This window comes from Asterias rubens, chromosome 8 (assembly GCF_902459465.1).
Source record: "Asterias rubens chromosome 8, eAstRub1.3, whole genome shotgun sequence".
NCBI lineage: Eukaryota > Metazoa > Echinodermata > Asteroidea > Forcipulatida > Asteriidae > Asterias > Asterias rubens.
Window position 1 is genome coordinate 19,615,632 of NC_047069.1, and position 17,645 is coordinate 19,633,276.

The window sequence follows — 17,645 nt, forward strand, 5'->3', positions numbered from 1 at the left end:
AAAAGCTAGTAGACATAAGCTGGTACCCACGTTCCAATCACATCGGAATCTTTGCATTGGTAGGTTGCTGGGAACCAATGTTTTTTGTTGGCATACCGCCCTCTATTGATCACAATTACTTTGTCTGACTATCGAATGGTACATACTGTATCAAGGGATCGGAGTCAAGAGACCAGACTAATTGTTAAAAGGCGTGATTTTTCTAACTTCTGAAAATGGCAGCTCCGGATTTGCCAACAGAATACGACGAAATTGTGCTTGGAACAGGTATATTTTACCTCTTTAACAAATTTTATTTCCACATAAGCAACTTCTCTTTCTGCATGTAGAAAATGAGCAAGCTTTTACAGTTTGAATTCGGTTTAGAATACATTTAAAAATGTTCTTAGTCATTTTTGGTTTTCTGCGATTGTCAATCAGATATTTTGACAGACAGGGTGAAAGAGGGCGCTCTTGCGTTTGTACAGTGTGTTTTTTTTTTTATGTGGCTTTTTTAGGTTGTATTTCTTTCTTGTTTTCAGCAGTGTTTCCATATTATTATAATTGAATATCAGAATTTGTAGTTATAATATGCAGTTATGAGATGAGTAAGCAAAGGCAAATCACTTAATATTAATTAAATATAATTAAATGAGATTAGAATTTCAATTGTTGTAACTTGTAATTCAATACAATTGTATCCTCCCCTTAGGCTTAGGCCTTACCAGTTTTCACGCTATTAATAATTATGCCTTTAATTGGGAAAAAAGTAATGATGCCTTATATCAACCGATGCCCTAATTACCTTCTTTTGTTAATGTGAAGTATGCAAACATATATTAAAACTTGATGGACATTGAAATGTTCACACTACACACCGATCTTCGATGACTTCAACTGGCCCCATTTGTTTTGAGTTTTTCCTGTTTTCACGGCAAACAAGAAAGCATGGTTTACCGGTGAAGCCATACATGGAAGATACATCTGCAGTGACTACAAGTGTTCTTTGAGACTCTGTGTATGACTCTATAGCCAGCAGTTGTCTTCGTTTTAATCAAAATATTTTTTAATGAAATTTTAAAATTACCATGGTAATTTGCAAAAAATTACTAAAATAAATAATTTAATAAAAAGTGTGAATAATCATCGGATTTCAAATCCGATTTTTATTTATTTTTTTCCCCTTTTTTCCTCTTAAAATTTATAATAAAGCGTATAAATAAACAGTGATAATTGAATCAACAAGCTGCTCGTTTAAATTTTAATATAAATAATAATATTGATCGGAGGGTTAAAAAAGAAATCTCCAAAAATATTAGAAAATGATATAAGTCACATGGCTTCCTTAAGCCTCTGTATTTTTTTTCCAGAATGCTCAGCAAAATATTCAGTCACATGATTTGATCATCATGAAATGTGAATTGAAATAGTGTTTGATGAAACTTTTTCGGTGGGCAAAAATTTTTATATGGCCTCAACATTATGACATATTTTTGTACCTTGTAGAAATGCCTAAAATACCAAACTTTTTGCATTTACAAGTGCAAATATCCAGTGGAGCCTTACGTGTTTCTAAGTTTTGGTCAAGGGAGAGGAGACTCTTTGCTCACAGAGAGGTAAAAGATTTGCCACGATTTTAGGGACACCTCGAAAACAGGACCTACTACGATACTTGTAGTTTTTTTTGTACGTTCTAATCTAGTTTACTACCGTAATTCTTATAATATTTATATTTATTTTAAAATTATTAAATAATATTAAATTTTAGTTCAGAAATAATTAAATAATTATTCGCGGTTAGGCGACTATAGTCTGATTATTATAATTAATAGTATTGAAGGGTCATATGTTATCGACCCTCATATAATGTTTTCAACCTTCAACTTTGAATTTGATTCCTGTTTACCGCGAGACTGTGTAAGTTCCACTGATGACAGAAGCTCTAGCTCTGCTGTTTACTCACGGTCTGTATTTTTGTCAGGCTTTAATCATGCTGAGAATAAAGTTTCCTGTCATAGGTTATGCTCAAACATTTATAAAATGAATTATTTTTGGTATAAAACTATGTATCACTAGTGCATTATTATGCCAACAATCTAATGAGTTAAAGAAACATCATCCAACCTCAAAAGTTCAAAACAAAGTTATCATCTGCTAGATTGAGTTTCATTCTCCTTCAGTCACTAGATATATCCCATGATGTGGTTGCTATTTGGGATTCTATGGCGTGCCAATATGGGAAAAACATTAAAACATTTTAAGTGAAAATGAAAAAATAGAATTGGTGGGGGGGGGGGATTAACTGCAGAATGCAATAAATTCTGGTAAACGTCATAAATAATAGAAAATAAAAAATATATTGGTTTCTTACCTCCTGAAACCAAAGTGTTTCAAGGGGGATGGGGTGTTTTACTGTCATGCCTTGTGATATTTACGGATTCTTGTCAAGTAGCCAAATATGTCTTAGGACAGAAATGTAATTAAATTTGTTTAATATTTTATTAGTTGAATAGGATTTTTTATTTATCTTGCACGCCATACTAGCTTCTGAATATTCAATAAAAAAAACAACCAATGAAAGTGTTGAAAACATATAGCGCAGCTGCAATGTCGTGCATGCATAAGCACTGTAAACTAAAACCCAAACTTTTAAGATTTCAACACACGATGAATTGCAAGTGTCATTGTAAATAGTTTTGATAAATGATTTAAAAAAGAATCATTTAGTTTTTGATCATGAACAATTCTCCTGTATCCTACTGAAAACGTGTGACCACAGGATAGTTAACAGGTTAACAAAATCTAAAAACTTCCCTAGAAAATATAACAGCATTAATCTTGATGGGTTAACTGTTATTCATAAATACCTCGGACAGTTTCGCTATTCCTAGTTGTGTTGAAAGAAAACAGTTTCTTTTATTACAAAAATTTAAAATATTTTTTCATTGACAGGATTGCAGGAGAGTATCCTTGCTGCTGCACTTGCCAGGATTGGTCATCGTGTGCTTCATCTCGACAGGTGAATACTCTTCAAAAGATATTATTATTATTATTTATTTTTTGCAGCCGATATAAAGATTTAAAAAAAATTTTTTTTACCCTAACACACTGGTGTGTATTATAGCAAGACTCTCACTTTCGCATGTTTTCTGGCCTTGTGATTTCTTTCCCTGTCTTTCACCTCTATGGACCCTGGTTCAAATCCTGCCTCGGACCCCAGCTCTGCACGTGGATTTGGTTTTCATTCCTGCATGATTGTGTGTTTTTGTTTCCTATTTCAGGTTTTCAACTATATCTAAAACTCAACGTTTGTTTGTTTGGTTATTGGTAAAACAAGATAAATCAAAATATCAAAATAAACAAAAGAACATAATGAACTACAATTATTGCACTTACATAAATGTAAACCCCTTTTGTTGACCACAGCCTGTCTTTCAGTCTATTGTTTTAGATTTCTTCATAATTTTGATCTCCATACATTTCCCTCCCAATACAGAAATGATTACTACAGTGGGAGCTGGGCGACCTTCCATCTTCGTAGTCTGCTGGACTGGATTGATAGAAACAAAGCTCTGCAGGTAAGCCAGTGTCCCAATTGGTGGCTATGGCTGTTGCTAAGGGTGTTGCTTCTAGGTGTTGCTATGAACCTCCTATGCTTCAATGCATGTTGGCATGACAATCCATAGCCGCATTTGCTAATTTAAACACAGTTATTTTTTTTTTCGTGTAATCTTTAAGCCATTATACACTTTCTGAACAGAAAAAAAATAAAAGTTCACAGATTTACAAATAACTTTAAGGGTTTACAGAAGGTAATGGTGAAAGACTTCTCTTGAAATATTGTTCTATGAAATGCTTTCCTTTTTGAGAAAACATTAAAACAATTATCAATTCTCGATATCGAGAATTATGGATTTATTTTAAACACACGTCATGACACGGCGAAACGTGCAGAAACAAGGGTGGGTTTTCCCGTTATTTTCTCCCGACTCCGATGACCGATTGAGCCTAAATTTTTTACAGGTTTGTTAAGTCGTGATACAAGAAGTGTGGGCCTTTGGACAATACTGTTTACCGAAAGTGTCACATGGCTTTAAAGGAACACGTTGCCTTGGATCGGTCGAGTCGGTCTTTGAAAAGCGTTTGTAACCGTTTTTTTTTGTAAAAATGCATATGGTTGGAAAGATTTTTGAAAAGTAGAATACAATGATCCACACAAATTTGCCTCGAAATTGCGTGGTTTTCCTTTTACTGTGCAAACTAACACGGTCGGCCATTTATGTGAGGCAAAAATTTGACTCCCATAAATGGCCGACCGTGTTAGTCGATGAGGTAAAGGGAAAACCGTGCAATTTAGAGGCATGTTTGTGTGGATCATTGTATTCTACTTTTACAACATCTTTCTACCCATATATGCATTTTATAACAAACAGTTATAAACGCTTTTCAAAGACCAACTCGACCGATCCAAGGCAACGAGTTCCTTTAATTAGGTTTTCTCTTTACACCTTGCATCTGGCTGAGGACCTGAGGGTGGTCAGGTTAGCATAATGGTATCTTTCCTCACCCTCTACCTCCAGGACCCTGGTTTAAATCACACTGGTTACGCTATTGTGCTTTCAGTCCCTACCGGACTGTGTGGGTTTTTCCCTGGAATAACTCTATTGGGCTTGCCTCCCACATCTAAAACTGAAACTTCCTTGTCTTTTCTCCATTGGGTTCTTGGCTAGTACAATGATTAATTTTTCTGGGAGTCGTTGGCTTCACAACCAGAATTAACTAAATGAAATGAACTGGACCTTGCCGTCAACTGGCTCTAAAGAGAATGACATGGCATATAATAACATCATCATCAGCTTTGGCCAGGCCTAGCCTGGAAACCTAATGATTTGTTTGCGTTCTTTACATGTAGGAATCCGATGGGACTGCAAATTCATCCAATGACCAGACGACGACTTCAGAATCTGATGTTTCCAGTCAGCTGAGGGAGGGAGAATGCTTCTTGGATCTTCCACAAGATGTCCGTACAGTTACAGATCTCGATGTCACCTGTTATGTCAGGTGAGTGAGAGAGGCTCTTAAGTTCATTAAACTTACATGCCTGTGAAAGTATTCCTGGCTTGAGTTGACTTGTTAATGTCAGTAAGTCGACTTGGTAAGATAAATTATCAATGTGGTACCCGCTGCTAACACGTTTTATTCAAATTACTTTTAGCCACCGGGCTAGCTCTGTCGTTTAGTGGTGAGACATCTGTTCTAGCAATGCAAAAGTCTTAGGTTCATATCCCACCAAAGTGATTTGTCAGTAAATTTTGTTGCACATAGCTCAGGAAAGTATTAAGCACTTTTGTATTGTAATTCTTTCCTAATTCACTTCTGTAAAGCTACTTGGAACTTTTTAAAGTAATTTTTTTGGTTATATGTTGGTACACTAGAGATGGAGTGGAATTGCCAAGTCTGGAGAGAGTGATCGTACCCCCTCGTGTGTTGGATGAAGACCAGGTGCCTGAGGCTCAAGGTGCTGAGGGGCAAAACGCTCCTCAGATTGCTCCTGAATCCCCCAGTACATCAAACCAAGACGAACTCCAAGCAGAGGGTGGGGAGCAGGCTGCAACCAATCAGAATCAAGAATCATCTCAGGTGACACCAGCTGACCAATCAGGTTCTGCAGAGGGAGCAGCAGGTGGATTGGTACCACCAGGCCAGGACGAAGGTCAAAGTGCAGAACAAGGTCAGAGGTCAAATGAGGCAGCTTCTGGGGCTGTCTCTGGGCAAGGGGCAGCTGAACAAGAGCCAGGGTCACTAGGACAGGAAGCTGAAGGTCAAGGGTCAGGAGATCAAAGGTCACCGGCTGAAGTACAAAGAGTAGCAGCAAGTAACAGAACAGAATGGACGTGGGCAAAGATAGACCAGATGTGGAGGAAATTTAACATTGACCTGGCTCCGAAGGTGTGTATTTGTTTCTTTGTTTTGTCTGGTCAATCAAATTGGAAAGAAGTAGCCAAAAACTGCAAGGCATGGCATGGCCAAGCGGTCAAGTGCACCAAACTCAAGCTCTTAAACCATTTCTTACCTTAAGCCCAGGTAGTAGTTAATGGGCAGGATGAACTGAGAAGTCTCACAAATTTAGAAAAATCTACCCCACGACAGTAGAACATATAGCAAGACAAGTTCTCAAAAAACATAATCTATCCAGCAAGTAGATATACACATGTTGTTACTACAAACAAAACATACACTATTGCCTCGTCGCGTGTGTTGTGTGTTGCACATAAAAGTACCAAGGAGGGAGGTCTTTCCACTTGGGTTGGAAAAATGCTTTAATAGTAGTATTTTCTTTGATTGAAAACAGTTGATGTTTTGTCGTGGTTCGATGGTGGAGCTATTGGTGACGTCTCGTATAAGTCGCTACGCTGAGTTCAAGGCTGTTAGTAGAATACTCACTGTCATTGATGACAAGCTGGAACAAGTAAGTCAAGAATACCATGAGCTTGGTTGTTTTCCTATTTTACCAACAACCTTTGTTTCTTTAATACAAACCCAAAAATGCTGAGTATTCAGTTTTGTAATAAGTAGGTTTTCTGATTAAAATTACAGTTTCTTTCAGGGTCATTACCATAGTATAACCCTACCTTTAATCTCTGAATATACAACACATCAAACATCGGTGTAAGGGCACAACTTATTATTAGTTCTTTATCCCTGATGCAAACAGTTTTTTCATCTATACATTTTTTGACAAATCACCAGGTTCCCTGCTCTCGTGCGGATGTGTTCAGCAGCAAGTACGTGAGTGTGTTGGAGAAGCGCATGTTGATGCGTGTGATTGAATTCAGTATGAATTACCAGGACAGACTGGATGAATACGAAGGTAGGAGATCAACCACTTATCAAGTGTAATCTGTTTTAAAGGGAAGGTACACTATTGGTAATTACTCAAAACAAATATTAACTTAAAAACTGACTTGGTAATGAGCATTGGGGAGCTGTTGGTAGTATAAAACATTGTGGGAAAAGGCTCCCTCTGAAGTAACGTAGTTTTTGAGAAAGAGGTTATTTCTCACTAAAATAATGAAAGACTTCTAGCTAGAAGTCTTTTATTCCTATCTGAAAACACACAAATTCGTCCAACAAGGGTGTTTTTTTCGTCATCATTTTCTCGCAACTCTGATGACCAATTCAGCTCAAATTTTCACAGGCTTGTTGTTTTATGCTTGATGGGATACACCAAGTGAGAACACTGGTCTTTGACAACTACCAGACGTGTACCTTCCCTTTAAATTCATTTCGATCAAAGAGTGCCAAGTCCTGCAGCTTCGGTCTGACTCTAAAGTTGACAGATTAGTAATGGCCTGTTTCCGACCCAAGCAAAGCGTTTCTCATAGGTTGAGCAGTTTATTACAACGATGTGCAAATATTTGCCTCCTTTTGCCTCAACGGGGGTGTTGTTTGGGAGCATGATTTTATTTGCAAGGGGACTTTTCAGTTCGTTTTGGTTTAAGTCCAAGGACTAAAAACTCCTACTCTTGGTAACACTAGATCTGCCAATTCTTCCTAGTTCTGTGGGATGTTTCCTGAAGTAAAACATTATTTCCACGGTCTGATTAGCAAATTTGAAAATCTCCACATCTCCCTGATTGCAAATATGTAAAGTTCGCAGCTTTGTAAAATTGGTGTTCGGGGTTAGCTTGTAATTTCCATCTTTGCCTTCTACCTCTTGAGTTCGATGGAGCACTCTTTGGATTGTTGGTTCACCCCCTTACCTGATGGTATGGGTTTTTCCTGGAATAATTCTCTGGCGTTTTCCTCCGACATATAAAACTTAACCTTTCTTCTCTCCATGGGGTTCTTGGCAGGTATAGTGATTAAGTTTGCTTTTCTGAGGATCTTTGGCTTCAACTCAATTCAATTCAATTCAACTCATTTTATTTATTTCATCACAGATTACAAGTAAAAAGTGAAAATTGTTTTCCCTGTGTGCACTAAAAAGATGCACAACCAGAGTGAATAAAAACAAATTAAAAAGAAAACATTTTCATTCAGTTGACCAACAATTTGAAATTGGTTAATTGTACTGGTAATGTATGGTGGTACAGCTTGGCTTTGAACTATACTGTGTACTTGTTTGCACCTATGGTATTAGTGTGATGTTTTTCATCAACAGAATATCGTGAGCGTCCTTTTGAAGAATTCCTGAAATCGAGGAAGCTGACCCCGACACTTCAGCATTTTGTGATGCATTCTATCGCCATGGTGAATGCAAACACGCCAACAGAGGAGGTAAATTATTAATCGAAAGCTGTAGATATGTCATTTCTTGTCGTTTCATTTCGTGTTTTTTTTCCTTTAAATACATATGTTTTTTTCTAATTTGTCCCTTTGTCAGATATATTGAGAAATGATATCAATTTTTATAATAATGATTGTTCACAATGAACATTCAAAATATTATGTCATTTGAATTTACTAATAACATTTTGTCCATCTTATAAACTTGAGGGATCTCATTTTCTCTTTGCAATGTGAACAAATTTATTATATATTTATTTGTAAACGAATGTTTTTTCTTAATTTTGTCTTGGCATACACATTTGACTGCATTCCATTACTGCCTTTTTAATGTACATGTTCGTTTTCGTACATATGGGCTTACACTTTGTTTCTTGTGAGAATTTGTAAGCATAATTTTCACTTTGATTTGTGTATCCACTCAATTTTTAGTGTGTGCTTTAGTCGTATATTGTATATTTTATCTCTTACTTTTTACTGTTCCACCTTTTTCAACCCTATCTGAAAATCTTTTTGTAAATCCTATTAAAAATTGCATTTTAATAAACCATGAATTTTATTAATGATATAATATTTATCAAGTTTGTTGTCAACTTGTTATGCAGAAGTTGATGGTATTGACTATTTGAATTATGTAATTGATATGTTGTTTTGGAATGCTGATATTTTTATGTTACGAAATTTTTCTTTTGTATTGCACCATGAGAGTTAAGACTTACTGGTACGCTATAAGCGTTCATATTATTTATTCATTATTGAAAGTTTTTTCCACAATTTGTTCACCATTTGTAATGTATAATTTTATTTAATTTTTATCAAACAATAATTTCATGTCGTTGAATATCCTTTTTTAGGCTCTCAAGGCAACGCAAATCTTCCTGCGATCACTAGGTCGCTATGGCAACACAGCGTTCCTCTGGACTCTTTACGGCAGCGGTGAACTCCCCCAGTGCTTCTGCAGGTAGACATTGACATAGTGGCTAAAGTAGAAGGGGAAACAAATAAATACACAATAAATAAACAAATAAATTTCCAAGCTATTGAACAAGAGTAGACAATGCATCTTTTACTTGTCTACTTGGGTTGTTCATTGAAGATATTATACTGGATTGGTAAAGCTGACGAAATAGTCTTCATGGTTTGTTTATGCGTTTATATGTAATAACAAACCTTGGCCTTGATCAGGGCCCAATTTCATGACTCTGCTTACCGTAAGCACAGAATCGGCGCTTACGGAAGCAGGGAATTCTGCACTTACGGCAAGCGTATTTCACGGGTAAGCGGCGAGCTTTGGCTTCTGCGTGTGCGACTCTCGCGTTAATAGGCATTCTACGCTTACAAGGCTAGCGCAGAAATTCGGCGCTTGCACGTAAGCGGGGAATAATTATCATAAGCGCAGAATTTGGCGGGTAAGCAGAGCCATGAAATTGGGCCCCGTTGAGTTGAGTCACTTCCTGAATGAGCAGGTTCCACTGCAAAAAGGGTAATTTTCAAAGTGAACAATTGAACATTACTTTTCAGTGTTAAAACTACTACAAAGGGAGGTTTTTGTTCAATAACAAAAAAAAAACACCTGTTGAATATCAAAATAAACTTACCCACAAACTCGAAAGACTAATGAGATAAATCTTCTAATTTTCTCTTTGTGCTTATTTAAACAAAACAGTTACATGATAAATTGGTTCAAAGTTTCGCTCATTATAGGCTCTATTCAAATCATGTAATGTAAATTGTGGTCAAGTACAAAATGTTTGGGCTTACAACCCCTTTAGTCTTTTGGAATTTGATCAATGTTTCCAGCCTTGCTTTCTCCTTTCAGGCTCTGCGCTGTTTTTGCTGGAATCTACATGCTAAGAACAAATGTAAAGAAACTCATCATCGACGACAATAATCTGTAAGTTCTGCTTCTACATGTGCATCAATTACGTTAATGTTTTAGACTAATACAGAAACAGCTAATATTATTCATCGTATGGCAAGTAGATCCATGTTTCTTGATTAGAGGATTGTAGATCACATGGCTTTCATTAACACCGTAGAGCTCCAATTTTTCCTGAATCCAATTGCCCAAGTGAATGATTTTGTGGGCCAGCAGCCCATGGCTAATCACAGGGTCAGTTGTTCAAATCTTTTCTTACTCGTAATAAACATTGATTGTTTGTGCACTATTTCATTAACTCATTTGATTCCTCTTCATTAGGTGCAAGGGTGCAATAGACTCTGATGGTAGGAGACTAACTTGCAAGTAAGTAACCCCCCCCCCAAAAAAAACCAAAAAAACAACAACAACAAACAAACAAAACAAACAAGAAAACAAATAATTGTTTCATTTATTTACGGGCCTTACTTTTGGGAGATGAAATCTTATATTGATGCTTTTTGTTTTGTAGCAATTTGATTATGGAGACTAGTTACGCACCGCCACAGGCCGTAAATATAGGATCCGGGTAAGTCACCCTCTACTTTAATTTTCCCCTTGTACATTTGCTTTCCATAGTCTTGTCCATTGAATTGAACAACCATTTGAAACCATTCACGGCGCACATGCTGTAGATGAGGGCACAGCTGGGCATAGAACTAAGTGTGTTATTATGTGTACTGTGAAGATGCAATTACCACATGATATCATATTGCAGGCTGGCATAGTTCATCCATAGAGCTTGCTCTTTGGTTTGTCCATCATTCATAACCTCTGTGGATGATATTGAATGGTCAGGCAGTAGGAGGGTTGACTTTGTACTGAACATGCTTTCACCACATGATGTCATCTTGCAGGCTGGCATGGTTTTTCATTTAAGACCACAGTGGATGATATTGAATGACCAGACAGTAAAATGGTCAAGTTATTTAATGTTCCATGAATTTTCCCCGTCATTTTTAAGATGCCCTTTTTTTTTTTTTTACTTGTTTAAGGTAACATTTTATGTGTGGTCTTTAAAATCTAACTATCAATTTATTTCTTGGCTTTCCTGTTTGTAAAATATGACTCAGTGAATGTTATTGAACAATTGTATTTTAACCCTCTTTGTTAAATGTTTTGCCCCCTCATCTTCTTTGTTATTCTATCTTTCGTATTTGTATGTGATCATCATTGCATACTCATCATTGCATACATGTGTATACTCATCATTTCATCATTGATCATCATTGCATACATGTGTGTTTTGAATTTGTATTCCTCGAAAATTATGTAGAGTATTTTAAGTAAAATTTATGATTTTGTATGGCTTTCTATCTTAAAGTATTCTACATGTATGTTACTTTGCATCATATGAAATTGCCGTTCTTAAATATACAAATATAATAATAAAATGTTAATTGTAACTTTGATAAGTAGTCAGGCTTACCAGTACTCTAGATGTTTTCTCATTATTATGTTGAGATTTTTTAATTTTTGAAGCCAACCCTGCTAAATGCAACAGCATGCACTAGTTGATAAACGCTTTTTTAATTTGTTGCACTTTGCAGTCAGCTCAAATCCCATACCTTGATGTATATATTGCATTTCACAGCCAAGTGAATTTACCTAATGAAAAACTATTTCTTTAATAGAAAATGTCACTAATTAAGCAACTATTTTTTAACCGTCCCCCCAGGACTATTTCCAGAGGTATACTTCTAACAGACAGACCACTCAAGAACTCGGACAATGAAGAGGTATAGTATCAAATCAATAAACCTTTCTCAAAAATTGTCAAATTTGTACACAAATTCTAGAAACTCCCTTTTCCGTTTTGCATAATGATGAAATTGTATTGATAGTAAACCAACAAAAATTCCACAAAGAAGTATTATTGGGTTGATGATAGTTATTTTTCATTTTTAGGTGGAACAAAGACAAACTCACTAGAGCTTTATTTGAATCTATGACCTCAAGGTTATCATGCCGGGGCTCTACCAACTGAGCTTCCCAGCCCTAGCAAATATACTGACAAAATAAGAAGACTACTAATATTGTTATTACTATTACTGTTATTATTTTTATTATTATTATTATAGGGCCAGGTAGCTCAGTTGTTATAGACCGTATTAGATATAACGTCACGCGGCTCAAATATCTGACTTACAAGATGGCGTCTGTGCATGTGCGTGCATATGTGCGTGCATGTGCCGTAGAAATCAAACTGGGAATGTTTCGTGCTGCGTGCTTCGATGATGAACGCGTTTGGATGCGCATACGGTTTGCCCTACAAGATGGCGACTTTTTATAGCAAAAAGGGGTTGTTCAATACGGTCTATAGCGCTGGTCGTTAATCTGGAGGTCGTCAATTCAAATCCCACACTAGTTAATTTGTCTTTGGTCAACTCAAAATTAAATAAAATTTACCCCACTCAGTTTCCCTTGTTTTTTTCTCAAACTACTTTCAGATAACTTTATTAACTGTGCCTCCAACCTCGGAACAGAACAGTCCAATCCGTGTTCTCGAGCTTGGACATGGATCGTGTGCCTGCCCAAGAGACATGTGTGAGTAGTCATAATTTTTTTTCTCGCCACATTTTTCCCTTCAAAATATTGGTTATATGGTTAAAATTCTAACTGAAATTAAAAAAGACAACTAAGTTTGAAGTTGTGTTTGATTTTGGTTTGTTGTTGTTTATTGTTTAGTTGTTGTCCACTTGACGTCTACCGGGACAGGTCAAGCCAAGAATGACCTCCAGTATGCTTTGGAGAAGCTTTTCCAACCACTTAATAAAGGTTAGTGTCCGAATAGATCTCTTGCATAACGCGAAACGCTACAGGGGCGCTGCGCACGTTTTTACGCACAAAAGAAAGTTATTCAATGATTTTAAAAACTTTGGTCTTTGTTAGGGCACTTTTTGAGAGTGTACAGTTTGTATGCAATGGATCTATAGATCAATCTATTAGGCTATTCCATACAGCTGTATAGTAAGAAAACACTGCTTAAACAATTCTGCTAAGCAAAATCAATCAGGATACTAGTCAGAGATGGTACTTGAGAAATGGTATTCAGGTCGGTAACCTTATTCTGGTAATCATAATTTTGTTGTTCTTACCAACTTGTTCTGCTGCTTGAGTAGCTCTCTAAAATTGGTCCCAGGGTCTAGTACGGTAACAGGTGCTAGCATTACTATAATTTATTTGGTTTGTGGTAACACCTCGTGTGTATCTACTTGTCAGGTAGATTTTGTTCCTTGGAGAACTGTACTGCTTTATATTCTACTAACGCAGTGTAAATTTTCAGAATTTGGGAGACTTCTCAGTTCTGAGAAAGAATTTTCCTGCTTTCTAACTACTACATGGGTGGTACTAGTAGTACCGGTAGTTCTGGCCGATTTTCTTCCGTCAGCCCAGGTAGTAGTTAAAAAGCAGGAAAATGAGAGAGGTGTCCAGAATTCTGATTGAAGATTATAAAGCAAAACGGTTCTCTATAAAACAAAATCTACCTGGCAAGTAGAAACATGTAACATGTTTTTTTTATTACCGCAAACCAAATAAATATTGATACTTCCAAATGCAATGCCTAAAATCCTTCATAGCATTACAATGCTATATTTTAAGTTTAGTTTCTCTGTTTTATGTTCACAGAGGATTCTGACTCGGAGAGTGTCAAACCCAAAGTGTTATGGTCGTTATTCTTCAGTCAGGTTGACACCTCGGTTTGTGACGACGAAGCACTAGCTGCTGGACTTCCTAGCAACGTGCTTGTTACTGCCGGCCCAGGGACAGCTGTAGGATTCGAACACGCTGTTGCACAGGTACGATTACTTTCTAGATGCCTTGGAAATATTAAATGAATCTTACGAGTTGAGAACTTAACGGTCTGGAGGTTCCCTATCCCTGGTTTCTCTCTACTCGGCCGAACAGTCAGTCAGTCAGTCGGTCAGTTGAGCATCAGCGTCCTAAGCTCGGATGTTTCCTTCTTCAGCTGGTCAATGAATGAAGTTCTTCTCCTGCCCTTATTCCTGATTCCGTCAATGGGTTCCCAGAGAACTAGGGGGCTCACAGCTAGCTCTGGATGGCGTACACAGTGGCCAGCAAGCCTCATCCTTCACTCCCTGATCTTAACTCAGCCGAACAGTCTCTCAGTGGTTCCCTTGCCTTGTAAAATAATGTCAGAAATAGAGTGTCTAGGGAGATTTAAAATGATGTCCTAAATAATGTTAATACGATTTGGTTGTTTGTTACAATAGTTCTTTTATATTTATTGAAATATCCAATTTTATTTTATTTTTGACCTTGAATCATTTCAACTTCAAACAATTTGTAGGCGAAGAGACTCTTTGAGAAAATCTGTCCAGGAGAAGACTTTCTACCGGCTGCTCCTGAACCTGAAGACATCGTATTTGAAGATCATTCTAAAGACAACCCTGGGGAACATAAAGAGGTAAGAGTTGTGCCTCTTTTCACTACAAACTGTGTGTGTGATGCAAATAAATTTGCAGTTGAAAGCGCCCTCATGTGGTCAGAAGTACTGCCAAAGGATTGGATGAACATTGGAACATCTGTAGACCATGGGTTTTTAAGGACAAAATCTGTACAAACGGATTAATCTGGGATGTAATTTGGGTTGATGATACCAAATTCTTTAAAAGTGGTCCGCTGGCCAAGTGCTAGTTAAAATACCTGAGGACATGTCAAAATTCACTGTAGTGTAAGTAGTCCAGCTGGCTAGTTCAGTGTTGCGAAATCATACCTATTTAGTATAAAGTGTCGTCTAGTGAAAAAGCTGGTGGACTAGTTAAATGAAAAGCTAAACTAAAAATGTTACTCAAGAAGAGTATGGTTGGCTAGTATGGTGTTGAAAGCATCCCTATTTAACACAAAGTATGGATCAGTGAAAAAGCATACAGTCTTATGAAATTACAAGCTGCGCTGGTCCTGCTGGCTAGCCACTGAAAAAGTTAACGACAAACCCTGAATACTCGATCAAAAAAATGAAACTGAGTTGTAACACTAATCCCGATCTCTTCCAGGTTGGGTTTGAGGCAAATCCCTCCTCCAATGATGATGCTAAGAAACCAGAAGCAGTTGAGACTGAGACTGAGGAGGGGTGCTCCTCTAAGATGCAAGAGCAAGACAAGGATGAGAAACAAGATGCCACACCCTCGGAAGAAGCCACACCCTCTGAAGATGCGTCAAAGCTCTCCGAGAACCAGGACAGACCGGGAGACAACGCCATTTCAGATTCGTAAGGAGGTAAAGACCTCAAGAGGTCAAGCTTCATCCAGGTTTTCCAAATTTTTTTTTTTTTATCAACCAAAGATTATTTTCTTTTGTCCACAATTATTTGTTTACATTTTTTATACTTTTGAATTGGATTGGTGATGGTCACCTTCAACTCTTTGAATTGATAACTCAAACTGTATATATTTTTTATTTACGCCACTCGGACAAAATAGCTAATTTAATTCTTTGCTGAAAATCGCAACTATTTTGCAACATCGCAATTAATCAAAAACAAATTTATTCCGTTGAACAGCTTTATTTGTCCCAGGTTGCGAAGGGGCAAATGAAACTGACTCCAGAAATGATGTGCAATAAACTTGAAATCAACTCTGCTTAAAGTAACATAATCTTGCCTTTTGACGATGAACATTGGGCTGACCAATGCAATGATCCCAAAAGGTTTCAGCCGATTTTAAACTTTTGAAGACTTTTAAGCAAAAGCAAGCCTATGGGGCTGATAGGCACTATTTCAACCAATATGCAAAACTCTTTCATTAACAACTTTTTTTTTGTACAGCTTTATAATAATTTGGGGGGCTAATCGTTCTTACTCACAGCTAGAGCTGAATTGCGAAGGACGCGGCTACAACGTGTTCGAGAAGCAGGCATGCAAGGGCGCATTCAGCTGCCAGCCACATCAACCCATTATGACCATTATTATCATCAAATTCCCTAAAAGTAATATAATAAAACCATGTTGTAGAAGTTCCTAAATGCACAGTAAAATTGTTCTGATAACCTTGAATCAGTTCAGCGTGTTTCAGCTAAACTTGCAACTTACGGAGGCATATCCCATTACAGATTCTTGATTTTTTTGTTGGCAATCTACTGGTGACCAAAACATTGTTTTAGCTTATTTGCAACAGTTGTCATCGTATATTATGGTTTGGTTTTAATTATTTTGTTTTTCTTCATCTGAGCGATACAATTCTTCGATTTTTTGTTGAGATACAGCTGACGGGAACGGGAATTGGATTTGTTAAAAATGTAAATATTATTTAATGGCAACAATGGTGACGATAACTTGGAATTGTTCTGCGAGGCTACATGTACTTTAGATTTTTCTATTTATTTACTGATATTGTTTGTTTTATCTTATCTTAATTACAATTATATTTAACTGTAAAATACTTTTTATTAGCAAAAATTATTTGACCAAAATGTTTATATAGACATTCCATCAGTTATTGAAAGGGAAGGTCAGAAAATCCAAAAGTCAGGGAAATATTTTTCATCTACAAGTTTTCAGGGAGTATACCTAAGTTTTTGAGTTGTCATAATTTTTAAGTTTTTTAAGTTTTGTTTGCAAACAACACATTGTCCAATATTCTACAGTCTCCTTTTGATTCGGGTTCACTTTCATAAAACTTCTTTTTTGTTTAATCATTGCTTAAAAACTGTTTTGCTAAGCAAAAACTAGCAGGGAACCACTTGTAAAGCAATATATTTATTTAGTACCTTAGCCGGTAACCTGTTTCTGCTAAGCAATTTTTGTGCCTAACAATTCATCCGTTTCATGAACATGATGGATTTGAGTTATATTGTAATAGTAGCTTCTTCTGCAGCACTAGGGTTGCCAAGAAGTATGAAGTATAATGGTAGCAATTCAAAGACGTCTTTGAATATTTCCAGTGTGGATATTATCCACCTTATTGTTGAGAAAACGATGCAAAGTCATTCGCAAGAACCTTTAAAGAATCTCATGAGGAAGAATTTTGTTGTTTTTGTTAAGCAGATAATTCACAGTCTTAAAAAACATTTGTGTTTTGTTAGAATGAGCAAGGGAAGACCTGCATAATTCAGTCTTACTGCATCAATCATTTGATTGACTTTTCTTACTTCTTTCGTGCTCCTTTCAAAGACAGCTTCCCTGAGCTGCTTTGCAATTGTACCAAATACTGCAGTGTTACCGGATGGTGTCATCAAAACTGCTCATGACTTCTTCCCTTGACCATACATGTACTTTGAGCAACATCAACACTTCATCGGTGCTCCAAACCTGGCCACGACGATGGGACTGCAGTCTACCATTTTAGTTAATTTTTGTATAATTTTTTTTTGAGATTGGTAAGCCAATCGATCAGATTCAGTTCCAGATTTCATGCTAAGCAAATATTTGTGCTTAGCAGCTCTATTAAATTTGGCCCTGGTAGCTGCTAGAGCTTGAGTACTGCTCTTCCTCCTCCTC

The 17,645-nt window shown here is 36.8% G+C and overlaps 1 protein-coding gene across 1 annotated transcript; it reads left to right on the top strand.

The window, feature by feature from the left end:
• Window positions 1–195: 195 nt before the first annotated feature.
• LOC117293711 (rab proteins geranylgeranyltransferase component A 2-like) lies at window positions 196–16,017 on the top strand. Its single transcript, XM_033776127.1, has 18 exons — window positions 196–267; window positions 2,932–2,998; window positions 3,476–3,557; window positions 4,892–5,040; window positions 5,415–5,928; window positions 6,332–6,448; window positions 6,730–6,850; window positions 8,144–8,259; window positions 9,123–9,229; window positions 10,088–10,162; window positions 10,469–10,513; window positions 10,659–10,715; window positions 11,865–11,925; window positions 12,637–12,733; window positions 12,875–12,964; window positions 13,817–13,986; window positions 14,499–14,615; window positions 15,205–16,017. Exons 1-18 carry the CDS (start codon window positions 216–218, stop codon window positions 15,421–15,423), a joined length of 2,256 nt encoding a protein of 751 aa, XP_033632018.1. The 5' UTR covers window positions 196–215; the 3' UTR covers window positions 15,424–16,017.
• The last annotated feature ends 1,628 nt before the right edge of the window (window positions 16,018–17,645 follow it).

Coding starts and splice junctions, on each gene's coding strand:
- LOC117293711 (XM_033776127.1), top strand. CDS start 216: ATGGCAGCTCCGGATTTGCCAACAGAATACGACGAAATTGTGCTTGGA. Junction 2,999..3,475: donor CGTGTGCTTCATCTCGACAG/GTGAATACTCTT, acceptor CTCCCAATACAG/AAATGATTACTACAGTGGGA. Junction 10,716..11,864: donor GCCGTAAATATAGGATCCGG/GTAAGTCACCCT, acceptor CCGTCCCCCCAG/GACTATTTCCAGAGGTATAC.